This window comes from Cavia porcellus, unplaced genomic scaffold, assembly GCF_034190915.1.
Source record: "Cavia porcellus strain 051 isolate PalLab524CR breed Dunkin Hartley unplaced genomic scaffold, mCavPor4.1 scaffold_5, whole genome shotgun sequence".
NCBI classification, from domain to species: Eukaryota; Metazoa; Chordata; class Mammalia; order Rodentia; family Caviidae; genus Cavia; species Cavia porcellus.
In genome coordinates, this window is record NW_026947488.1 from 75,371,696 (window position 1) to 75,399,159 (window position 27,464).

The 27,464-nt window shown below is 35.0% G+C and overlaps 1 protein-coding gene across 3 annotated transcripts in view; it reads left to right on the plus strand.

Annotated features, from left to right (window-relative positions):
* Window positions 1-27,464, plus strand: part of Rnf13 (ring finger protein 13) — a 148,506-nt gene that overhangs the window by 26,504 nt on the left and 94,538 nt on the right. For all 3 annotated transcript variants that reach the window (XR_010047618.1, XM_063249168.1, XM_063249169.1), the window contains exons 2-3: window positions 288-417; window positions 4,915-4,995. Coding sequence is in view for 2 of the 3 variants with exons in the window: in XM_063249168.1 (XP_063105238.1) it covers window positions 304-417; window positions 4,915-4,995 (195 nt within the window). In the remaining variant the exon portion in view is untranslated. The remainder of the gene's footprint in view (window positions 1-287; window positions 418-4,914; window positions 4,996-27,464) is intronic.

Sequence of the window (27,464 nt, forward strand, 5' to 3'; positions counted from 1 at the left end):
ATTTAGTGATTACATTTATCATGGGGAGGTGATACATGTACATGACATATCATAACACATAGTCTCCTTCCAAGTTATGTAGAGACTTATATTGTCTAACCTTTGATGTTTACCTAATATCCAAATATATATAAATTCTTAAGCTTTTGAAATGAGCTTTAATCTTAATGTCAACACATATTTGTATTTTAAAAAAGTGTTTTCAACATTAGGGAATCAATGTACAAGTGACTTATTCTCAGGAAGAAGCTGCCATTTCTCATTATTATTCACGTTCTCTCTCGCAGGTGACTTTCCAACAAGATGCTGCTCTCCATAGGGATGCTTATGTTGTCGGCCACACAAGTCTACACCATCTTGACTGTCCAGCTATTTGCATTCTTAAACTTACTTCCTGTAGGTGCAGACATTTTAGCAGTAAGTACAGTTATATTTATTCATGTCACAGATTCTTTAAATAACAACTTTAATAAGTCCTAAGTGATAGAATCTTATAAGACACTTAGCTGTAAAATTATCAGAAACATAGTTACTAGAAAGTGTGGTACCTTTGTTTACTTTTTTATTGTTTAATATCCAATGTAAGATCTCATGCACAATAAGTACCTGATAAATAGTGTTTTGGAGAATGTGCATGCACATGAGTGCTCATGTATAGATACTTACATGCTGTGTGTGTATGCACACACACATATATATACACGTTTATATATCTCTATGTATCTATTGTAATAATAATTTAGAAATTGCATAAAGTGTCCATAGTAAATGTAAACAGGATTTTTTGTTTGTTTGTTTTGATTTTGTTTTGGTTTTTTTGGCACTGGAGATTGAACTCATGACCTCGCACCTGACAGGCAGGTGCTGTGCTACTGAGCTATATTCTTGACCCTAAGATTAGGATTAATTAGTCAAAGAGGTTGCTTCAGAGTGTGCGTTTACACACTGTTATCCATAGAGAATGCTGAAAAATGTCACCTGTACTTTACAATGTTTTTTAGGATTGATTAAAATTACCAACCACATTAATTCACATCTATTCATGTTCCTCTGTGAGGAGATAGATGTTGAGCACACATGCCTTCTTTTATACATGAATGTGAAATGACTTTCTAAAGATAGATTATCAGAGTTCTTGAATTTTCTCAAAGAGATTTCTCAAGAGATTTCTTTTAGAAAAGTAGTTACCATTGGCAACACATTCCATTGACAGAATGGATTGGGAAACTTGCTTTCTAGTTTGACTCATTCAAACTGTTCACTGAACTCAATCTGTCACTCTAGAGGAAACAATAACTGTGTTTAAGTTTACAAATAAAGTGGCTACACTCAAAGCCAAACTGGAATTACAGGGTGATGAATGAACGTGGGGATTTTTGACATGTTTCAAACATGAACAAAGACTTGGCAAGAGACTGAGCCAGGGCCTTTTTTCTCCTAACTGATGCATGATTACCTATCTCATCTTTCAGAAGAGTTTGAACTTTACTTCCTAACCACAAAACATCTCCAAACTAGGAAGGAATGGATTTGTGACCTATTTGTGAATAAGCCCAGTGGGTAAACCTCCATGCTTGAAGAGTATCAAATTCTTAAGATTTCAAATGATTATGGCCTTAGAAGTATATTTGATACAACTTCAAGTTTCCACACATTCTAGATTAAAGTCAAGATATAATATCCCAAGATTGCCAGAAAAGCACTGAAAAGCCTGTTTTCATTTCTTTCATCTTATTTTTGTGAAGCAGGGTGACAACAACCAAAATAACGTAATGGAGTGGATTGGATGTAAGCAGCGTACTTCAGGTGCCACTTTCTCCTAGCACTCCCAGGCAGGACTGTCCAGTTACAGGAAAGCAAGTTCAGGGCCTCCACTGATTCTGCATGATAATGAGTTGTATTATTATTCCATTATATATTATAATTTAGTAGTAATAATAATAGAAATAAAGTGCGCAACAACTCATCCCAAAAGTCTTTTACTACTCTTTCTCACTTCATGGAAAACTTATCTTCCATGAAATCAGTCCCTGGTACCATAAGGCTAGGGGCCATTACTGTTCTAAATCATGAGTAACTGGGAGGCAAGTCTGTGTCTTACTGAATTTCTGTGTACCTTGTGTGTACTCAATAGGACATCAATAAATGTTTGAGCTGATTAATAGCCTTTCCTTAGAGACTTAGTTCTATCATGTTTTCTCTAATACCATTTGTTTTTTTCAAAATTTACTATTTTTCTCTTATCTTATTGTTTCTTACCTTTGATCTCAAATAAATGTGACATTATTAATTATATAAATTTGCATCTAGAAAAACAGATTTTTAGAATTGGAAGGAAGCCAGTCTGTTATCCCAGCACTGTTGAAGGGTAAGTTAGAAGGATCTCAAGTTTGAGCCCAGCCTGGGTAATTTACCAATTTAACAAGATGCTATCACAAAATTAAAAGATAAAGAAAAAGGGCTGAAGACGTAGCTTAGTAGAAAGGCCCTGGGTTCACTACCCAGTACCACAAGGAAAATAACCACAAAACTTAGAGGTCCCTAGGTCACGAGTGACTAGTTAACTAAGCTGTGTTCATGCTCTTACTAGGAAGTATATCTCAGTATTTTTTCTTTGTTTTCTAGAGTCAAACAGCCCAATTTTGATTGACATTGCACGTGTCTTCTGATCTCATTTTCTGGATTGTCAGATTTGTGTCTTGGTAATGCTTATAAGGTCAACAAACTGAGCAACAGAGAAGTGCCTCATGGTAGTGGTCTAAAAAGACTAGATTATAAGTGATAGTAGTCAAGACGTCCAGTAATGGATTTACAGTCAAGAGTTTCAGCTCTACATCTGTGTAGTTTTATGGCCTTGGTCAAGTTACTTAGCATTTCAAATTACAGTTAATTTCATATACAAGTTGTAGTGTATGGAAGACAATGTAGGGCGGTGGGTTAAGGGTTGTGGGGCTGGACTGCCATAGTTAGACTTCTTGTCTTTTTAATTTACTAGAGAAAATTACTTTTAGTATCCTATGATGAGTTTGTAAAAGGAAGATGATACTAATCAGCAGTCGCTAACCCTTTTGACACCAGGGACCAGTTTTGTAGAAGACAGATTTTTTTAGAGATTGGGATAGGGGAGATACTTTTGTAAAGTGCATTAGATTTATTGTACATTTTATGTTTTCTTTGGTCTGTCTCCATTTATTTAGATCAGCTTTTTTAAATTTTACAATGATATCTTTGAATAGAAAAAACTAAATAGCCTTATGTTCCACATGAAGCTGATCATATTTAATTGAATCAATTAGAGAAAGATACTTTAACAGATTAAGTGATAAGTTGTGATAATGGATTTAAGAGCACTTGATGACTCTAAAGGACTTTGTAAACAACAGAGCATACTGTAAATGTGAAATGTTGCTGCAGTGAGAAATTAACCTGACCCAGTCACCACATACACTTAATGGTGTACAAGTATGCTGCTGTACTGATTATCACAGAATGGATAGATTCAGAATCAAATTAAGATGCTGAATCACAGTTTGTTGAATTAATAGCAAGCATGCAGTGTGAAATGAAAGGAAAAAAGGGTATGTGAAGACAGTGCAGAATTTCAGTGTGATACAAGAACTGTACTACCTCTATCCAGTGTGTAGTTTGTTAGTTTCTCCTGCTGTTTCTGTTTATGATATAGTTACCAAACCCCAAATTGAAGGTAAACTAGGAAGACTTGCTCTGTTGAGAGAGAAAGACATTTTTTATTAAATTGTGGAGCTCTTTATCTTAATAACTTCTTGCAGGTGTCATAAAGAGGCTAAAATTGGGCTCACCAGTCGGTTAGATGATACAACTATTAATCTGAATGTGTCACCTAATTAATGCTTTGTGACTATTTTAAGGTTTACTTGATCCGTCCATCCTTTTCTATCAATGTTATAGTTACTATTAGGTAATAATCTTGCTTTATTCTCTCTTTGTTTTTAAATCTGTGTTCCAAAAATGTTTGATTTTTCTATTTATGATCTACAGGTTATGCACATCTATCTTACCTTCTAATACATCATAGTTTTCATCAGTGCTTCAAAAATTCGTTGTTACTATCTGTGCTTAGTTTCATCTACCTTGTTTTTCTTGCTTTCTGTGTAGCAGATTGAACAGTATTAAATGATGCAGTGAACTCTCCTCAAAATTATATTATTACTATTATTTTCTAAAAGCACAGCTAATCTTTGTTTGCTTTAAGCAAAAGACTCAAAATACTACAGGATAAGAATCAATTATGGAAGGAATAAAGTTGTTAAAGAGTTTAAACACTTTCAGCATTCTCTGTATATGTATTTCATTGTATGTATGTATTTCTCTGTATATGTATTCATATGTATTACTCTTTTCATTCTGCTGTGGATAAAAATACTTAGTTTATATCAAAATTAGTAAAGCCTTAAAAGAATGATTTATTGTTGCTTTTTCTTCTGGGGAAAAAGTCATTTTTCATAATTAGAGGCAGAAATTCTGTAAATTTTTTGTATTTAATCTGAAGCCCTTAAAATAGAGAGAAAACAAAGTGGAGTTCTTATGCTGAAAAAATGGTATGTGTAGAAAATGTTTAGTTAGGAAATTACCTGTGGAAAACTAAGAAAACGGTAAGTTGTTTAGAGGTACAGAATTATTGTTGTTTGATAATAACATGAAATAAAAACCAAATTTAAACATTCGTGTATTATAATTTGTATATAGCTCCTGCTGTTTTGCTAGATACACATTTACAAATTTGGCTTTATTATGACACGATACATCAATAAATCAGGATTATGAAAATGACAGTTTACTTAATACATTTTAATGTTTTAAAATTACCAATTTTAAAAATGTTTTTAATGTCCTGTAAATTGATTTTTAACTTGATTATTTTAATTTTGCATTTAGTATAATTTTGAAAATGCGTCTCAGACATTTGATGATCTTCCAGCAAAATTTGGTTATAGACCTCCAGCTGAAGGTTTAAAGGTAAGAAAATAGTAAAGGCACAAAGTATTTAATAAGGTGGTTCTTTATAAACATTATAAATATTTCTTGTTACTTTTTACCATAAAACCCATGAAAAAGATAAGCAGTATCTTCACTTGAAAAAAAGATAAGGAGTATTCAGAGTGTCTGCATATGTCTCTGAGATTAATCTCTAGCACACACACCCAAAAGGAATGAAGAAGAAAATGAAAATCATGTATGATTGTGCCTTTCTAGACTAGCCATTGTTAACATATTAGTATATATGTTAGACCTACTTTCTGGGATATGTGGTATATATTTTCTAGATGTTCATATCTATATTTATGTAAATGCTTGCATATACAGTAAGTCTGTATTTAATACTAACAGGAACTTTCTACTTGGTTATTTTTCTTTCTCATGAAATGTATATCTAGATGATTTTTTCATTCTAATAAATAAGGATCTGCCTATTACTTTTAATGGCTATATAGTTTTGCAGTACCATCAAATACTATGGATTTTGAACTTTGTTTAGTTTGTCTTATAAAATTTTATTTTTTAATGGATACATAAAAATTGAACTTATTTATGTATTTCTTTGTGATATTTTGATATATGTATATATTATACACAATACATAATGTCCAGTCAGGATAAATATTTTTAAACATTTCTTTTTAAAACATTTTTTTATTAAGTGTATGTTTGCAATGTTTAATAGTTACATTCATATTGGGGAATTAATTTTTCATAGTGGATATTTAAGTTGTCTAGATGACAGTGCCATAGTGAATGTTTTTGGCCATCTATAGTCACCCATTTATTTTCATATGGTACGTTTTTTTTTTTTTTTTCTTTTCTTTTTTTCAGAGCTAGTCTCTTTTTCCTACAGGGTATCCTTTAGCTATCGGAATCTTACAGCCTAGAGATGTAGGGCTGCCTGGCATCAAAGGAAGCGTACCTTGAGCCAGAATTGCTCATGATTACCAATTACTTTTTCATTCAGGATATATTTTTTTGTTTCACTGCTTCTATCCTTTGGCCATTTTTCTCCAAAATTGAAATTAGTAACACTTTCTTTTATAGCAGGTAAATTACTGTGACTTTTGACATGCAATAGATTCTGAGAGGATTTTGTTTGTAATTGAATCTGAAAGTGAATCTTTATATAAAATAAGAAATCTTTTCTAAAAGGAAATAAATATATATTACTATCTTAATTACAATAGAAGTATTAAAATAAAAATTTTATTGATTGGTTTGTATGTATACATGATCTTTAGTTTTATGCTACCAATTCCCTTTTTGCAACTTTGTAATTTTTAAGTGGCTTGAACTTTTTTATTTTCTAAATTTATTTAGCCTAGATATCATCATCATAATACAGGAAATAATAACATTGAAGTACAATCTTTAGTCTCACTAATCTTGTATCAGTCACTTGTTGTTTATATATTAAATTTGAAAGACCACATTTTTGGACAAAAGAAACGTCATTTGAGTCAACTCTGTATTTGACTGATAGTATCAGTTACAGCTGAATGTTCTTATATTCCTGTTCTGAAAAAATGCTGATAAGCCTTTGTGATTTGTGAATATAAAACTTGCTGTATATTCTAAGACTTCACTTTATTGTATGGTTACTTCAACACTGTCAAGTAATTTGGAACACCAGCTTTGTTTAAGCTATGTTGTAGACTTTATACAATCCAATGAAAGATGCTTGTGTTGTAGGAGAAAATAGGTATAAGAAGGAATAAACTAGAATAATAGGTATAAACTAGAATGTTAATAGTTATAATAAGTACATACATGTAATACACTGATTATTTTAATATAATACCAAAACTACACAAGTGATGGACTGAGAATAATTAATCCTAGTACTTAGTCGTGACTTTGACCTCATCTTTTGTGAAGATGAACGGCATGCTAACAGAAAGAATGTGGCCTTTCTTTTGTTTTTTTGTCTTTTTGAGAGAAGGTCATGTTATGCAGTTTAGGCTGGCCTTCAGCTCACTTTATAGCTCAGGCTGGTATTAAACTTGGAATGGTCCTTGTGCCTCAGCCTCCCTAATGCTGGGATAACAGGCCTGCAAAACCATGCTCTGCAAGAACCTGGCCTTTTGTTAGAGCAACTGGGACACACATTCTGGTTTTATCCCTGTGACGTTACTCAACTTTGTTAACTTTCTGTACTTATGTAATACTTCTCCAAAAGGCTGGTATGAGAAAATTGGCTGTCATATTTGGGGTTTAATTTGCACTTTTTTTTCTAATTTCCTAAGTGTAAAGTCACTGATGCAAGATCTTATACTGTATAGTTATTTAGTGCTATAAAAATTTAAATAAAGTTGCTATTTTAGATGTATCTCAACTTTTGATAAATTGTTTTTATTTTCATTTATTTCAAATGTTAAAGGTTAGCCTTGTTCACTTTCCTTTTGAGGATTCTCACCTGATGCTAGAAAGCACTAGATTCATCACTTTCTTCTTTTCTAAGAAATGTACTTAGTGTTAAAAAAGTTTTTAATAAAGAATTGACAGACCTAAATTTGGCATGGTTGCACACGTCTATAAAGTCCCAGCACTCAGGCTGAGGCAGGAGGATCACCATGACTCCAGAACCAGTCTGGGCTACGTAGTGTCTTCAAGGCCAGCCTGAGTACATGGTGAGACCCAGTATTATAAAGTTTTTCTACTCTGTGGGATCTTGAACTGTACTCAGCCTTGTGTGAGCCCCAGATACTGTTCATTCCTTTCCAGTGGTTCTTTTCTTAGTTTTGATAGTTTCTTCACTTACACATACATGTCATTATTCAGTCAGAGATCTGAGTGCATCTCTTTGATCTGTCCATAGTGTCCTTTTCTCCTCACAACTCCAGTTTTCTCAATGTTCTGCCCCATACAATCTAGTTACATTGACCGTCACAACCTCCGAACTTTGTTCCCTCAACTTGGTGAGACCACCAGTCTGTTTTGTGTTCCTTTGCCTGGTAGTAAGTTCTGGGGTCTCTCAGCAGTAAATACAAGTCCTTGTAAGGTTCATCTCATTGGTTTTTCTCTTCATAGAAATCTTTGTCCTGCCTGTACTATTGCCCAGTGTTTGAAAACTGATGTTACATATCTTTTTGGTTTTCTAGTTGTTTAAGGCAAGAGGGTAAAAGAAGTCCCTGTTATTCCATCATGACCCCAAAGTATAAGTTACTTTAGTAATAGTTTAATTCCAGGTATTAGATCCTTTTAAATCAAATTACTCAGAATTTTTTATTTGAGGAAATAACTAAGGTGAGTGATTTTAAGCTGCATGTTGACACTGTGAATATTTTCTTCTTTTTTAATCTCAGTGAACTTAAGTAGTTCTCAGTAACTTAATAGTCTCAGATTTCTTATTAATAAACTTTTACATTCTTGTAATATTAATATGTGATGCAAATTTATTTCTAGGGCTTTCTGGACTTTGTCAGAAATAATAATTATTTAAAATTATATAATTGGTCTAACATACTGCTGAATTTATAAGCATTTTTAAGTAAGCTGTTAATGCTTGTGAATTATTAATAGGCTTTTAAGAAGTATATCTTAAAATAATCTTTTATTAAAATCTAAAATATAATTCATTACATAAAATATATAACCAAAAGTTGTTATTAGGAGAAATCTAACAGTATACAAAATGAGATGTAACTTTGAGACACTACAAACGTATAGTCTAGTTTGTGAAGAAATTAATATCTTTTAACCCCATAAGAAAGCTAATTTTAAGCTATTATATGCTTGCACATTTCTATCTTACTCATTGCTCAGTGATGTGCAGAAAGGCGTGGAAGGTATAGTTGTAAAATTTGCAGGTGGGTATAAACCTTGAACTAATTGATATACTAATTTTTGCTTTGGATCTTAAAAGATAGGATAATCATAGTTTAGTAGCAGCATATGTCAAAACTTTATTAAAATAACTGATACATTTGCCAGAAACTATTCAGTTTTGCAGTGTACCAAAAGACACTTGATACCTAGAACAGGTTAAACAGTGATAGTGCTGTCTGTTACATTGCTCAGATCAACTAACAGTAATTTAGTTTTTGTCACTAAGTTGAAATCTAATAAAGTGTTAAGAACTAGGCCATTTACCACTTTTTCAGTTACAATCTCCATAGTTAGAATTACTCCACTCTGTATAGTTAGTTGTACTGTACCATATTAGGTCTGTTAATTTTCTTTTCTTTTTTTTTTTTTGAAACTGGGTCTCACCGTGTATTCAGGATGGCCTGAAAGGCATTATGTAACTCAGGCTGGATTTGGAGTCATGGTGATCCTTCTGCTTCAGCCTGAGTGCTGGGATTATAGGTGTGCATAGCCATGCCCCTTTTAGGTCTGTTAAATCTTTTTTAATATTATAAAAAGTTTTTTTTAATACCAAGTACATTTTTTTAGAAAAGAAAGTGATAAAATATCCTATCTTTCCTTGAGAAGTTAAAAATAAGACAGAATAAAGCCAAAAAAGGAAAGAAGAAAATAATAAAGATCAGAAAACGCAATCTCTTATCAAACTGCCAACATCATTATTCATATAAATTAACATTTTGATTCTTATACTTCTGTAAAAATAGAAGATATTCAGAATAGTCTAAACAACTTTGATAAAGTAACAAAATTAGAGCTCCCACCCTCCCCAATCCCATGACTTACCAAGAAATTACACCAATCATGACAAAACAACAACATTGACATCAAGAGAGACAAACTACCACAGTATCAATATGAAGTCCCAAAATAGATCCCACATGACAGACAATTGATTGCTGGAAAAAATGCAAAAGCAATTAAGTGGAGAAAGGATTTTACCCTCAGTAAATGTACTATAAAATAACTGGATATTCACATGCAAAAAACTGAAACCTTACAGCACATCAAAAATTTCTTAAGACATCCTAAAGCCGACTCAAAATGGCTCACAGTGGGTTAAAGTAAAGGCAGGTGTGGCCTGAGTCATTGCTTGGCTGAAGTCAATATCTCTGGGACAAAATGCATGTTTTTTTCTTTATCATACTAATGAAACAATGTGATATTTATATTTATACATGTGTGATACATAGTAATAAATATGTTCTTAAGGTGCATCCATTTACCTATAAAAATGTCCAGTTTATCATTCTTTATGGCAGAGTAGTATGCCAGTATACAGAAATACCAGATCTTTTTTTATTCATTCTCAGTTGATGGGCATTTAAGTTGTTTTCAAGACTAGCTATTATAAACTGTGCTGCTTTAAATATGAGTGCACATGTATCATGGGGTATGATGTTTTAAATTCTTTTGGGGCAATAACCAGAAGGGGAATAGTTGGGTCAGATAGTACTTCCAATCCTAGTTTTTTGAGGAATCCACACAGATTTCCACAGTAATTGTACTAATTTGTGTTCCTACCAACAGTGGAGGATTTCTTTTTCTCCACAGCCCCTCCAGCATTTGTTGTTAGTTGATTTCTTAAAACTAGCCATTCTTTCTGGGGTGAGGTGAAATCTCAGTGTTTTAATTTTTATCTTCGAATGACCAGTGCTGTTGAACATTTTTTCACGCATTTATTTGCTGTTTGTACTTCATCTGAGAAGTGTGTATTCATCTCAGATGCCCATTTTAGGATTGAGCCTTTAAATCTGGAAGAACTGATTTTGTTTTTCTTTCAGTTCTTTACATGTTCTCAATAATAATCGTTTATCTGAGGAACAGCTGGCAAACATTTTCTCCTACATAGTGAATTGCCCCTTTACTGTTTTGGTGGTTTCTCTTGCTGTGCAAAAGCTTTTCAGTAGGATGAGATTCCATTTGTTGATTCTTTGTGAGAAGTCCTGTGCATTCTGGGTTTTATTCATAAAGTCTTTGCCTATACTAATGACTTCAAGAGTTTACCTACTCTATCTTCCAGCAGATTTAGTGTTTCTCTTTTAATATTAAGATCTTTAATTCATTCTGATTTTAGCTTAGTACATAGTGAAAGATATGCATCCAGTTTTAATCTTCGGTATGTGGAAAGCCATTTTTTCCAACATCATTTACTAAAGAGACTATATCACTCACAGTGCTCTTCCAGTGAATGTGTTTGGCAAAGTTACCTTATCTTTGTCAAAGATAAGGTAACTTAGTGTGTCTGCAGTTACTTCTGCATCTTCTAATCTATTCCATTGATTGTGAGGTCTGGTTTTTGGCCAGTACCACACTGTGTTTTTATCACAGTATCTTATAGTATAATTTCAAGTCAGGGATTATGATGCCCTCTGTTTTGGCTTTGTTGTCCAGGATCACTTTTGCTATTTTAGGTCTTTTAATTCCAGATGAATTTTAGGATTGTTTTCTCTAATTGTGTAAGATATGCTATTGGAATTTTGATTGGAATTGCATTGAATCTGTATAACAGTTTTGGAAGAATGACCATTTTGACTATGTTGGTTCTTCCTACCCAAGAGCATGCGATATCTCACCATTTTCTAATATCTTCATCTATCTTTTTCAGAGTGCTGTAGTTTTCAATGTAGAAGTCTTTTACATCTTTCTTCAGATTGATTCCTAGGTATTTCATTTTCTTGGATGCTATGGTAAATGGTATTATTTCCCTGATTTCTCTCATTGAATTTGTTATTCATATACAAGAAGGCTATTGATTTTTCAGTGTTGACTTCATAACTAGCTACGTTGCTAAATTTGCTTATTAAATCTAGAAGTCTTTTGGTAGAGTCTTAGGGGTCTTCTAAGTAAAGTATCATATCATCTGCAAATAATTATAATTTAACTTCATTTCCCATGTTTGTTTCTTTTATTTCTTTCTCTTGTTTAATTTCTCCAGCTAAAGTGTGCAAGACTGTTGAAAAGGAGTAGAGACAGTGGACATCCTTGTCTTGTTCCTGATTTAGTGAAGGCTTTCAATTTTTGTCTGTTTAGTATGATATTGGCTGTTGGTTTGTTATAGATGGTTTTTATCAGATTGAGATAAACACCATTTAGTCCAATTTTCTGTAGGATTTTTACCATGAATGAGTGCTGGACTTTGTCAAAGCTTTTTTTGTATCTATTGAGATGATCAAAGGGTTTTTATCCTTGTCTCTGTTAATATGATGTGTTACATTTATTGATTTACATATGTTGAAACATCTGTGCATCCCTAGGTTGAATCCCACTTGATCATGGTGTGCAGTTTTCTTGATGATTTGCCACAACCTGTCAGTATCTTATTGAGGGTTTTTGCATTAGTGTTCATTAGGGAGATTGGCCTGTGGTTCTCTTTCTTAGTTGGGTCCTTCTCTGGTTTTGGAATCAGAGTCATGCTTGCTTCCAGGAATGAATTTGGGAGTACTGCTTCCCTTTCAATTTCATTAAAGAGTTTGAGAAGTAGTGGTGGTAGGTTTTCACTAAATTTCTTGTAGAATTCAGCACTGAATCCATCATGGCCTGGGCTTTTCTTTATTAATTTTGGGTTATTTAGGGTTTTTATATCTTCTTCATTCAGCTTGTTAATTCATATGTATCTAGAAAGCTATTCATTTCTTCTTTATTTTCCATCTTATTAGGATACAAGTTTTCAAAGGAAGTATAGATGATTTTCTGAATTTCTACAGGGTCTGTTGTAATTTCACCCTTTTCATTCCTAATTGCATAGATTTGAGTCTTTTCTTTCTTTTTTTTAAATAAGGTTGGCCAAGGGTTTGTCAGTTTTATTTAATCTTTCAAAGAACCAACTGTTCAATTCATTGATTCTTTGTGTTGTTTTTTAGTCTTAAGTGTGTTCATTTCTACTCTGATCCTTATCATTTCCTCCCTTATATGAGCTTTTGGCTGAATGTGCTCTTTTTCTAGAAGTTTAAGGTTCAATATTAGATTTTTATATGTGCTTTCTATGTTTTCCTGATATGAGTATTTACTGCTATAAAAGAAAGATGTAAAGACTTCTACATTGAAAACTGTAATACTCTGAAAAAAATAGATGAAAATATTAAAAAATGGTAAGACTCTGACTCCAAAACCAGAGAAGGATTATTACTGCTATAAATTTCTCTCTTAAGACTGCTTTCATTGTGTCCCACAAGTTCTGGTATGTTGTATTGTCATTATCATCCAGTCGTAAAAACTGTCTAATTTCTTCTTTAATATCATCTGTGACCCATTGATTGTTTAGTACGTTGCTACTCAAGCTCCATGTGTTGATGAAGTTCTTGTGGTTTCCTTTGGCATGGATTTGCAGTTTCATTGCACTATGGTCTGATAGTGTGCATGGGATAATTTCACTGTCTTTACATTTACTTTTTATGTTGTATGAGCCAGTGTATGGTCTGTTTTGGAGAATGTCCCATGTGTAGCTGAGAAGAATATGTATTCTGTTATTGTGGCATGGAACACTATAGACATCTATTAAGTCCGTTTACTCAAAAGTTTGATTTAGTTCTAATATTTCAGTATTGATTTTTTTTTTTGTCTAGTTGATGTGTGTTTTTGTGACAGTGGAATATCCCAATACAATTGTATTAAGGCTTATTTGATTTTTCATGTCTAGTAATAATTGTTTTGTGTATGTAAGTACACTAATATTTGTTGCATATATATTTATGATTGTTATCTCTTCTTCTTGGATTGTTCCCTTTACCAGGATGTAGTGGCCTTCTTTATCATTCTTAATCACTCTTGGCTTGAAATTCATTTTACCTGTAAATAGAACAGCAACCCCTGCTTTTTTCTGGATTCTTGTTGCATGGAATATTGTTTTCTATCCTTTAATGTTCAGTCTATGAATTTCTTTTTGGATTATATGTGTTTCTTGTATACAGGATATTGTTGGATATTGCTTTTTGATCCATTCTGCCAGTCTGTGTCTTTTGACTGGTAAATTAACATTAATGGTTAATTAACCATTAACATTAATAGTTAAAACTGATATATATTAATTTATCCTTGTCATGTTATATTCCTATTATTGATTCTGGCCCCTCACCCCCTTTTCTTTTTCCCTTCCTTCTAATTGCCTTTCCTGGTAGATTCCTTCTGTTGGGGTTCATGGAGCTGTAGGCTTTGTTATTTCTTTCTAGAATGACCTTCAAAACATTTTGGAGTGTTGGTTTGGTAGTCATAAATTTGTGTTCAGGTGTTCTTTGTCATGGAAGTATCTTATTTCTCCCTCAATTTTGAAAGACAGTTTTGTGGACTGCATCAGTCTGGGTTGACAGTTATTTTCCTTTAGAACTTGAAGTACTTCACTCTAAGCTGTCCTTGACTTGAGAGTTTGTGCTTAGAAGTCAGCTGTAACTCTGATGGGCTTCCCTTTATAAGAGATATTTTTCTTTGCTGTAACAGCTTTGAAAATTTTATTCTTGTGTTGAATTTCTGAAATCTTGACTATGATATGCCTGAATATAGATTTTTTGATCATTGCTAATTAGAGTTCTATATGCCTCAGTTATCTGTATGTGAAATTCTTTTTCTCTGCCAGGAAAGTTTTCTGTCACAATGTCTGTGAAGATGTTTTGAATGTCATTTGTGGTATCTCCTATCTGTTTATTGGCTCCAGTTAATCTTAAATTATTCTTCTTTGTCTCATCTAGCAGCTGCTGGATTGATTTCTCATGTTCACTTGCTAGTTTTGAAAAATCTTTCTTTTCCTGGTCAGTAACTGCAATCCTGCCTTCCATATCTGAAATCCTATCCTCAGGTTGGCCTTATCTGCTTGAATCTTGTTATGGATTAAGAACTGGTGGTCAACTTAACACCAGCTGGATTACATCAGCATGGCATTGAGCGAAGATGCTCCACCTGAGGAAAGTTGCCAGAATAACTAGGTGGAGAAGAAGGGAGGTGTTGAGGGTCCAGGCATTAAGGAGGCATTGTGGGTTCTCCTATGAGTTGCTGTTTGAGCTGTTGGTTCTCCTAGAGAAGCTTTGGTTCTCACATCGAGCATTGCTTCCTGGCTCCAGAGGGGAAGATGTGTGCTGCTTGGTCTCCAGGATGAACTCCTCACGCTGCTTCCTGGCATGTACCTGACTGTTCTTGTCATTGGAGGAGCTCGGGGCCTCCGTGTCGCTGAGGATGGCTGTGGTGCCTTTCAGGACAGCCCTGGTCTTTGTTGCGAGTGTGACTTCTCGGCTCCAGCTTAGAACCCTCATCCCACTAGCACAGCTCCTTCAACCTGCTGGCCTAGACTTTCTGGCTTCCACCGGTGACCCTTGGGTCTTGCTGGCACGGATCCGTAAAAGAGACTGGCATGAGTCCTTCTTGAGGGCTCTGGACCTCCAGTTGGACTTGTGGGAGGCTTTGTCCTGAGCTCTGGGCTTTTATCTGGACTCATGTGGGACATGTGCTGGGGGATTCAGGCTCTTGACTAAATAATCTATGTCTTCGGTGTTGCGGATAGATTTCCTGCATTTTCCTGTGTTAACTCCTGGTGACCATTATAAAAATATTATAAACTCCACGTCTTGATCCTAATTGTTCTCTGTGTACAACCCGTGACTACAACAAATCTGCTTTATGGATTCCATTTGTTTCCTGTGTTGTGGTTCCATAATTTGCTTAAGCTCATTTTTTTTTTTTTTTGTCTTTGTCTGCTCTGACATCACTAAGCATGGTGTGTATTTTGGTAATCTCTGTAGATATCTGAGAGATTATTTCTGATCTCATTTTTTCCAGAGCCTCATTCAGTTGCTTTGTTACCACTTCAGAGAGCCCTGATAAGGGACTTTCAGATTTTCCAGGTTCATAGGCCGCTGGGTTTGGCTTTGGTGAACTGGATGTTTGAGGTTGTGTCTTAAGTGTGTTCTCATACCTTTCAAATGAAATGCAAAACAGTTATATACAATATATAAGACTGTAATATATTAATTCTGTCTTCAAGGGTTAATTTGCAAAATGGATTAAAGAGAAAACAGAAAGTGGGAAAAGAGAAAGAGATTACAAGTAGTTTGGCGGACATGGATGGATCCCCCACCAACTTGAGGCAACTATGGAAAAAACTGAAGGAAAGGAGAGACAAAAAGTAGAACAGAACAAAACTGCACCCACAGGGAGGTTAGGAACCACACTCACACTCAGGAAAAAACAGGAACAAGAAATAAGAGAAAGAGAAAAAATAAACTAAATAAAACAAACAAGGAAAAAGAAAAAAAAAAAAAACAACAAAACAAAAAAAAGTAGTCCCCTTCCAGGATTGTCTCTAGATTGTCTCTGGTGTCTAGTAGTCAGCCAGCAGCAGTAGACAGCATCTCAAATCTTGCCACTGCATCTCCCCTAGCCAGGAGCTGCTTGATGACAGAGTGGCAGACAACCTTAGCACGTCTGTCCTTAGACGAGACTCACTGGGCTCACTGCAGTCCAAGCAGTTTCCACTGGTTTGCACCCAGCTAAGACCTGCTGAAGGAAGCCGGACACCGTTCTGGTTCTGGGCTTATCAGGCCCATTGCAGAATGGCTGTCACACAAGGGCTCCCTCATGGGAGAGGATGACTCCTTCACTCACCACAGGCAGCACAGTCCTCCACGTCCGCCCCTCCCCTCCACCGCCGAGTGTTTCTGCAGAAGTCCCCACCTTCCTGTGACTGCACATCCTCAGGTTCCCTCATGAGCTCCCCTCATGCAGTGAGTCTGCTTCTGGGCCAGGTGCGGCCAGCTGCCTCCTTCTTCTTTACCGAAGTTTTTCTTTATACTCTTTCTGTGGGCTTCGATTCAGACTTCAGACTCTTCCTGGGTCCGAGAGACTGACTTCCCTCCTTGTCTTCTCAGGATGGTATATTCCTCCATCTAAATGGTGTCTCTCAGAGAGCTGTTTTCTCTGCTGCTCACCATTCCGCCATCTTCCAGAAGTCCTCAGTTAATTCTTAACAGATATAAATTGCTTGGGAAAGAGCTCCATCTTACTTATGCATCCTGCTACTTAAGATCCTCATGCAATGATAGAGCGTATTCAGGAAGACACTGTTAAAGGAACTTAATATTACTTCAGTAAAGTTGAAAGAATTTTCTTTTTGGTGCTGGGATCACACCAAGGGACTCAAGCATATAAATCACACAGTCTACTACTTACATCCTCAGCCTCCAGAGGATTTTAAAAAATGCATGAAAAGAATTATCTACAGATATTTGTAGAAAAGGAATACATGTGTTCTGTGTATGAAAGTTACTGGCAGATTTGTGAAAACAATCCATTAAATAGAGAAAAGAGTGCACACAAGTGGAGGTATTTTTAACATTTCATAAAATTGATATAAGTAAATTTGTCAGTCAATTACAGTGGTTTATACTTATAATTCTGGCTACGCAGGAGTCTGAAAGAGGAGAATTACAAGTTTGAAGTCAGCGTAGGTAATTTAGCAAGATGTCTCAAAAATAAATAAAAGGGGCTGAAGATGTATGTATGCTCTGTGGGTTCATTCCCCAGTACCACAGTCCTTTAGTCAGTCAGTGAGTCAATCGCGTATTAGGAAAACTTCGCTGACAACAAAGTCTGATTACTTTAACTCATTTTGATTTCTTTGAAAGTAAAAATTATGACACAAAGGTACCTCTGACATCATTTGAATTATTGTATCTTGTCAAATTTGGAATCAACTTTAATTATCTTTTAGATAAACATTCTTGTATATTTTTATAAATACTCACTTTTCTTCTTATTGCCCATTTTGTTTTTTTTTTTCCCCATCTTGAGGCAGTACAGCGTAGGGGTTGAGAACATGAGTCCTGAAAGTGGGCTTCTGGGTTGCATGCTAGCTGTGTGTAATCTTGGAAAGTTACCTTTTTTGTCTTGGCTTCTCATCTGTAAAATGGAATTGATAGTAGTAGTTCCTAGTTACTAGAGAAATGAACTGAATTAGTGCATTGGAAGGGCATAAAGCCTGGCAGAATTCTGGGTGCCATACTCATCAAATGTGGGGTTCATTGCTTGCTTTTGCTGCAATTATCATAATTTCAGGTGTTTACTAATAAAACAAGCTAACGTTCTCTTCCCATTTGTACTTTTAAACTCTTACTGAAAGAAGGATGCTTTGCTGTCTTGCTTTTAGCTTTTCTGTTGACAGGATTGGGGTGGTTTCTTTTAGTTTAGCTTAGGTATGAGGAGTAAGCAGGTCGACAGAGCGGCCTAGTGGTAGGTAGGCTTCAGGGTCAATAGAGGAAAATAGCTCCACAGGTTAAGAGCGAACTCAAACAGATGGCTAAGTTTAACAATGGAAAGCAAAATATAAAAACAAAGGATAAAAATTAAAATAAAAGAGGAAAAGGTATTTATTTGACTGCTCCTCTGGGGCTAGACATAGAAAAATTTAGAAATGCAGAATAACCAGTTTCCTTTGAACTCAGTTGCTTGTGAACCAGCTAAATAATTTTCTCTAGACCCTAAATCAAAAATCCGCCTTTTGAAAACCAGTCTCCACTGCTGTGCTCATCTGTTTGAGGCCAAAACAAAGCTGTTTCAGCATTTCCTCTTCTAGAAATCCCTTGTGCTAGTTGCTCCCCATAGATTTCCTTTTCTTTTAATTTCCAATAAATACCCTACAAACTCTCTCCTTTTGTCTGCAGTTTTATTCTTCAACTACATGAGACAAAGGACTTGGAGTTTTTACAAAATTTAAGTATGTTAGCAGCACCATATATATACATATATATATATATTAGTAACTACATATATACATGTAGTTACTAAGTTTTCTCTTAGTTTGCTATTCAATGTAAGCTGAAGGGAAGGAAAATCTAAAGTCCTTCGAAGCTTGAAACAATCTTCAAAAAAAATCACTTTATTGAATTATGTTTATGATCTTCTAAATCAGTGTCATTTAGTAACAGAAGTAATTATTCTGTGACATTTACTTGAACTAAATATTTTCTGGAACACTAAAACAAGATTATGTTAAATGTGATCTTTGTGTTTAGGTTATTTTGACTATTCAGTTAAAATGGGTGACCTGAATCACTCTGGAGAAGTATAATCACAAGTTGGAATATTGCTATGTAGAAATGAAAATGAAAGGTGTGTGGAGTGTCTCTGTATGGTATGGATACTCAGCAGTAGGGAAGAGTCTCAGACATCCAGCACTGCAAGAAAGAAGTCTAAAAGCGCATGCTGGATGGCTCTGTGTATGTCAAGTGTAAAGTTAGGTAAAGCCAAATAAATGCTAAGAAATTCAGTTACCGTCACTGGGGCTGGAATGGGAATAACGACTGGTAAGGAGAACAGAAGTTTCTGGTCATGGTTATTGTTCTAGTTCCTGGTAAAGATGTGCTCAGTTTGTGAAAATTGACCAACCTGAAAATTAGTTTTGTGCTCTTTGTTTTCTGTGTTATTACCATCCTAAAAGCTTTTCAAAGGCAATCAGCATATTTACATATAATAAGTGTATTATATTATACATGTCTGATCATATTGAGATGCCATTCTGCAAGCACTATGATTTTCCATTGTCCCTGTTTATTATCAGAGGCTTATAACAACAAAGAAAACAAAGTTAGTCCCTGAGTCTCCTAGGAATTGGTTAGTTTTCTTAGGGTTCTTACATATTAGCATAAAGTGCCCCTGTCAGAAGCATGAATGAAGAGGATCCTTGGTTGAAGAACAAATGTCCCCAAGAGTGACAGGGCAACACCATCCTAGCTACTGTTGTTCTAGGGACCAGATAGTTTTGCTAAATTAATTGGCAAAGTTCATCATGCTGCTTGGTAGGCTTTCTCTATGAAATAAAGAAAATTTGTGTTTCGTTTTAAATAACTCACATCTGAGGGAAGGATAGGAATTGATAAGTTTAGTTTAACAAATTACTCACTGGGGGCTGGGGATTTAGCTCAGCGGCATAAGTACCTGCCTTGCAAGCAGGTGGTCATGAGTTCGATCCCCGGTACCGGAAAAAAGAAAAAAGAAAAAAAAAAAAAACAAATTACTCACTTTAGAATCATTCCTAGGAAAGGTATTTAATACTTTAGGACCCATTTTGTTAAAAATTTCTTCACTACAAAGCAAAAAAATTGTTTTGAGGACTTCTAGCTTATCTGGATTTTATCTTTATATTTTCTTAAATTTAAAAATAATATATGCTTTTTATTATAGGTTAAATGATAGAGAAATAACTAAAAAGGAGAAATTGTCTCCCATTCCCACCTATAAGGTTTTTTTGTTGTACCATGTTTCATTAGGTCCAATGTGCATTTTCTTATGCTACAGTTTAACATCTGAAATGGAGCTGTGTCTTTTTTATTTTTAATTTCTGTTTCATTTGGCTGTTTTTTTTTTGTTTTTTTTTTTTTTTTTGAGACAAAGGCTTGCTGTGGATTTTAGGCTGGTCTTGTATTCAGTATGTAGTCCAGGCTGGCCTCAAACTTGTGGCAATCCTCCTGCCTCAGCCTACCAAGTGCTGGGTGGTAGGCATGCACCACCATACCTGGCATAATTTTTTAAGCTAAGTTTTATTGGTACAGTTGAGATATACATAACGATCATATTCGTGTTAGGAAGTTTGTGCTTGTACATGATATATCTTTATTCCTCTCCCCCCCCCCACTTTGTTCCCCTGTCTTCAATCCCATATTCCTTCCTTATTTGCAAAGTTTTGTTTCCACTTTATCCTTCCTTTATGGTTTTTTCTTTTTCTTTCCTTTTCTCCTCCCTCTCTCTTGTTCCCCTTTCTTTTGAACCATATCTTCCTATTTTACAATACCTATTATACATTGTGGTCCTTATTTACCATTTCAGGATCTCACACCAGCGAAAGCAATGTGGTGTTTACACATGTGTGACTAATTTATTTCACTTAAGAGTATGGTCTCAAGGTATATCTGTTTACCTAGAAATGTCAGATTTATCCTGCTTTGTGGCTGAGTCATGCTCCATTACTTATTTATTTTTAATGATTTAGCTTTTCTTAATATGGAAAACAAGGTAGTAAAAGTTAAAGCTGAACATATTTGAGTGTATATGATGAATGTACACAAACAGAACAGGCCAATTCTGTGTGACCTTTTACTTCATACTTTTTTGAGATAGAAATGGTTTAATTCATTCTGTGCCTCCTCATGAATATTAAATTGTATTACTTTCCCTCTACATTTTTAGAATACAGTGGGGTACAGAAGATTAGAATTCTACCCTTTAATACTAAAGTTGTCCTATGCTAGAACTTAAAATTTTGTATAATTGCAAATCCTCTTTAATTCTCATTAAATGTTTTAAATTATTTGGTTCTGTCCTTACAGAAACACTATAAAATGTGAATGGAATCTATGTTTATCATTTAAAAATAGCAAAGTCTGTTTATTGATTTGAATGGAATAATGTACCTTTCCAACTGGTAAACACAGACAGCTATGAATTTCTTTCCTTAACTATGTAAAAGAAATCTTTAGTAATTTTGTAAATAACCTTAATTATTTTAGTAAGGTTTCTCAATTGTCACTTTGGTTTAGTTTTATAATAATTGAACTTTTTAAGAAAGTGTTTAAATCAAGTGGACAAATATTATGGGTAAGTCATTATACTTTTTAATAATCAGAGCATGTCTACCTTATCACCACAACATGTAATGATATGTAAAGTCACAGGAAAACTCAAATGATTCCTTTTTTCTTTTTTAAATTTTATTTAAAGAGAAAAAAACAGATAAAGGGTAGAAATAATGCATAATTTCAAAAAAATAAACAGAAATCACTAGTTGACAAATTACCTATTGTCCTCTTAGAAATAGTTGTTCAAGTTACAAAAGGAAAGCATGCAAAGTGGAGACTTCAAATAGCAAGACTGCAAACAGTTCTGTTCAACTATCCAACAAAAACCTAGGAACGTGGTTATCAATCTTATACACTTAATCTTACATGCAGTTATATCGTTTAGAACACTTTCTTTTCCTCTCCTTTTTACAATAGCAATTACACATTATGGGTTTTATTACTCCTACATTTTTTATTACTTTTTACACTAGAGACACAGTGTGACATTTATAAATATGATTCTTATTTATTTCACTAATGAGGATAGTCTCATGTCGTCTCCATTTACCTATGAAGGCCTCAAGATCATCCTTTTTATAGCTGAGTAATACTCCACTGTATAAAAATACCACATCTTTTTCATCCACTGTGTGGTTGATGGGCATCTTGGTTATTTCCAGGACTTACCTATTACAAATTGTGCTGCTATGAACATGGGTGTCGATGTCCGCTCCCGGCCGGCAGGAAGGACACACGACAAAGTCTGGTAGTGGACAACCTTTTCTTTTTATTTTCCTTCTCCGTACAGCCTGCCCTGGGATCGCTCCCAGCCGAAGCCTCCTCTGGTCCGCTCCCCGCGGCTCCTTCCGGGCTTCGCTCCGAAGCCTCTACCGGTCCGCTCTCCGCGGCTCCTTTTGGGCTTCTACTTCCGGGCTTCTACCTGGCTTCTTCTTCCGCCCAGGGGTGGCACCGGTATATATACGGGTACAGTGTCCAATCATGTTAAAGTAAGCAAGGCAAGCTGATTGGCTAACATCATCAGTTGCCAGGCAGACTATATTGTTGAGCGGGTTGTTTACGCGGTAAGCAGGAAACTAACATATTTGATGGGAGGGGTAATCTACCCCAGGCTCCGCTCTTTACCACAGGCCGCACGTCCGCCACGCAAGGCGAGCTATCACAGACGCGGCTCCCAACACATGGGTGCATATATGTATCTATGACATGACCTTTTCAGTTTTTCTGGGAGGGGAGGAGAATAGCTGGGTTGAATGGAACTTCCAATCCTAGTCTTCTGAGAATTCTCCATACTGATTTCTATAGTGACTGCACCAGTCTACACTCCCACCAACAGTGGAACAGTGTTCCTTTTTCCCTGCAGCCTCGCCAACATTTGTTATCAGTTGATTTCTTAATGGCAGCCATTCTTTCTGGAATGAGATGAAATCTCAATGCTGTTTTAATTTGCATTTCTCAAATGACCAGTAATGGTGCACATTTCTTCATGTATTTATTTGCCATTTGTATATCTTCATCTGAGAACTGTGTGTTCATCTAAGATGACCATTTTTGAGAGGGTCTTTGAATTTGGGGGGCTTGATGTTTTTCAGTTTTTTATATGTTCTGGATATAAGTCCTTTGTCTGAAGGGTTGCTGGCTATAATTCTTTCCCATTCTGTGGTTTTCTTTTTACTCTGTTGGTGATTTATTTTGAAGTGCAGAAACTTTTCAATAATATGAGATTCCAGGTGTTGATTCTTTGAAGAGTTTCTCATGCAGTTTGCATTTTGTTCATGAATTCTCTGCCTATCCCTATTTCTCCAAATCTTCTGCCTACCTTGTTATCCAGTAGATTTAGTGTTTCTGTTTTAATATTTAGGACTTTGATTCATGTAGACTTCAGTTTTGTGTATGGGGATAGGCATGGATCTAGTTTCAGTCTTCAGTATGTGGAGAGCCATTTTTCCAACACTATTTATTAAACAGGCTATCCTTCCAGTGAACATATTTAGCCCCTTTGTCAAATATCAGGTAGTTGAATGTCTTTATAGTTGTGTTTGGATCTTCTAATGTGTGCCATTGATCCTCAGATCTAGTTCTTTACCAGTACCATCCTGATTTTATCATTGTGGCTTTGTAGTATAGTTTCAAGTCAGGAATTGAGATGCCTCCTGCCTTGCCTTTATTGCCCAGAATTGCCTTTGCTATTCTAGATTTTTTCTGTTTCCAAATGAATTTTAGGAGTATTTTCTCTAGATCTGTGAGGTATGTTAGTGGTATTTTGATTGGAATTTCCCTAAATCTGTATATCAGTTTTGGGAGTATGGCCATTTTCACAATGTTGGTTCTTCCTAGCCAACAGCAAGGATATCCTTCCATTTTCTAATATCCTCTTCAGTCTCTTTTTGTAGAATAGTATAATTTTCAGCATATAGGTCATTTGCATTCTTAATTAGGTTGATTCCTAAGTATTTCGTTTTTTTAGATGCTATTGTGAAGGGTGATATTTCCATAATTTCTCTTTTGGTGAGTTTTTTGTTTGTGTACAGGAATGCTATTGATTTTTGGGCACTGACTTTGTATCCAACTACACTGCTGAATTTGTTTATTACCTCTAAGTAGTCTTTTAATGACGTTTTTTGGTCTTCTACATAGAGTATCATGTCATCTGCAAATAGTGATAATTTAACATCTTCCTTTTCTATCTTTATTTCTTTTATTTCTCTCTCTCTTGTCTGATTGCCCTGGCTAGTGTTTCCAGAACAATATTGAATAGGAGTGGTGATAGTGACATCCTTATCTTGTTCCTGATTTTGACAGTTTTTGTCCATTTAGTATAATATTGTCTGTTGGTTTGTCATAAATGGCCTTTATAAGATTGAGTAGACACTATATATTTGAGTTTCTGAAGGGTTTTTTATCATGAACATGTGTTGGACTTTATGGAAAGCTTTTTCTGCATCTATTGAGATGACCATGTGATTTTTGTTTTTGGCTCTGTTGATGTGATGTATTACATTTATTGATTTGTGTATGTTAAACCGTCCCTGAATTCTTGGAATGAATCTTACTTAGTCATGGTGTATAATCTTCTTGATGATTTGCTGCATTCTATTTACCAGTATATTATTGAGAATCTTTGCATCAATGTTCATTAGTGAAACTGGCCTATAGTTCTCCTTTTTGGTTGGGTCTTTCTCTAGTTTTGGTATTAGGGTAATACTTGCTTCCAGGTATGATTTAGGGAGGATTACTTCCTTTTCAATTTCATTGAAGAGTTTAAGGAATATTGGCATCAAATCTTCTCTAAATTTCTATTAGAATTCAGCTATGAATCCATCAGGACCTGGGCTTTCCTTATTGGTAAGTTTTTAATTACATACATTTTCAATTTCAGTAGCTGATACTGGCTTATTCAAAATTGCTTAATCTTCTTGGGTTGAGCTTTGGTAGTTCATATGTTTCTAGAAATCTGTCCATTTCCTCTGTGTTTTCCACTGTATGTGACTAGAGATTTTCAAAGTAGGTATTTATGATCTTTTGAATTTCCAGGGGATTTGTCATAATTTCCCCCTTTTCAGTCCTTATTGCATGAATTTGGGTTTTTTTTTTTTCTTTTTCTTCATAAGGTTAGCTAAAGGTTTGTCAATTTTGTTTATTCTCTCAAAAAACCAACTTTTTGATTCATTAATTCTTTGTATTTTTTTGTTTGTTTGTTTCAATTGCATTGGTTTCTGCTCTAATTTTTACAATTTCCTCTCTTCTGTGAGCTTTGTATTTAACTTGCTCTTCTTTTTCTATAAGCTTGAGATGAAGCAGTAGGTTGTTTATTTGTGCTTATTCTGTTTTCTTGATATGACAGTTTACTGCTGTATATTTCCTTCTTAAGATCGCTTTCATTGTATCCCACAGATTGCAGTATGTTGTTTTCGCATTTTTATTGAATTGTAGGTATTGCTTTATTTCTTCTTTAATTTCATCTGTAGCCCACTGGTTGTTTAAAGGTTGTTATTTTATTTCCGTGTATTTATGCAGGTTTTGCCATTTCTTTTGCCATTAATTTCCAATTTCAGTGCACTATGGTCAGATACTACACATGGGATAATTTCAATACCTTTGCAGTTACTTAAGAATATTTTATGGGACAATATATGGTCTCTTTTGGAGAATGTCCCATGTGCAGCTGAGAAGAATTTGTATTCTGATGTGGTTGGGTGGAACACTTTGTAAACATCCACTAAGTCCAATTGCTTGCAGGTATGATTCAGTTCTACTGTTTCTTTGCTGACCTTCAGTCCAGTTCATGTATCTCTTTGTGACAGTGGGCTGCTAAAGTCCCTGTTATAATTGTGTTCTTATGTATTTGGTTTTTTCATGCCCATTAGTATCTGTCTTATGTAGTTGGGTGCTCCTGTATTTGGTGAATGTATATTTATAACTGTTAGTTCTTCCTCTTGAAATTTTCTACTAATGAGTATGTAGTGACCTTCTTTATCTCTTTTTATCATTTTAGGTTTGAAGTTCACGTTGTCTGCAAATAGATTAGTTACCCCCACTTTTTTGGGGTGTTCCTGTTGCATGGAATACTGTTTTCCATCCTTTGACTTTTAATCTATGAGTTTTCTTTTGAGTCAAATGTGTTTCTTGTTACAGAATATTGTGTAATCATGTTTCTTGATCCATTCTGTCAACCTATTTTTTTTGACAGGTGAATTGAGGCCATTTATATTTATGTATATCACTGATATGTACTGGTTTGACTTTGCCATGTTGTTTCAGTTGTTTGCTTTCTGCTTTTCCGTCTTGTTTAATTGCTTGTCCTACCTGGTTGTTTCATTCTGTTGTTGTTTTGGGGATTGAGGTCATTTTTATCTCTGGCTAGTATGTCTTTCAATACTCTTTCTAGAATTGATTTGGTGGATGTGAATTTCTTCGTCATGGAAGTATCTTGTTTCTCCATTAAATTTGAATGAAAGTTTTTCTGGGTACATCAGTCTGGGATGAAAGTTGTTTTCTTTAAGGGCTTGAAATACCTTGCTCCAAGGTCATCTTGACTTGAGGTTGTGCTGAAAAGTCTGCTGTGATTCTAATGGACTTTCCGTCATAGGTGAGTGGTGTCTTTTCTCTAACAGCTTTTAGTATTCTGTTTTTATGTTGTATGTCTGAGATCTTTATCATTATATGAGATATTTATGTCTGGGTGTAGATTTATGTTGATTGTGACTGTTTAACGTTCTGTTTGCCTCACTTCCCTGCATATTAGATTCTTCCTCATGTTTGGGAAATTTTCTGCTAATACTTCTGTGAATATTTTAGCTATGTCATTTGCATTGACTCCTGCATCTTCACTGATGCCTGTTAATCTTATATTGTTGCTCTTGGCATCATCTTGTAGGTGCTGGATTGTCATTTCATGCTGCTTTGTTATTTTTAAAAGTTCTATCCTTTCATGGTCACTAATTGCGATCCTGTTCTCAAGGTCCAAAATCCTATCCTCAGCTTCATTTAAATGGTTTGCCAGCTTTGAATAGAATTTTTTGATTCTTGGATGTCTCTTTGAGTTTGTTTCATGAATTCTGTTTGATTTCTACATTGTTCATTCAAGGTTTCAATCAGTATCCCACGCTCCTGTACTTTTTTCTCTATTTCTTCTTTAGTTGCACTCAGCAACTCCTTTACTAAGTTGTTGTTTCTATCTTTACATGGGAGAGTACTTCTAATTTGATTTCCTGTATAGCCTCATGGAATTGTTTTATTTCACTCGCTGTCTTTTCAGAGATTTCCGTTGTATTACTTTTGAAGTCCTCTATTTCAGTGTCTCCTGTACTTGTTCCTGGTGGCCTAGGTGTTTGAGATTGCATCTTGATTTTTCGTTTTGCCATTTTCCCCTTTCAAGTTAATATTCGGTCATTCAATCCCACTAGTGTCAACTGTTGGTAGTGGGATTCTTGGGGTCCTAATGTAAGGTTGACCTATGTCCAATTGCTGGGTTCCACAATGAATAATGGGCTGGTCACCTGAATTCCCCCCCTGCAGGGCCTGTTG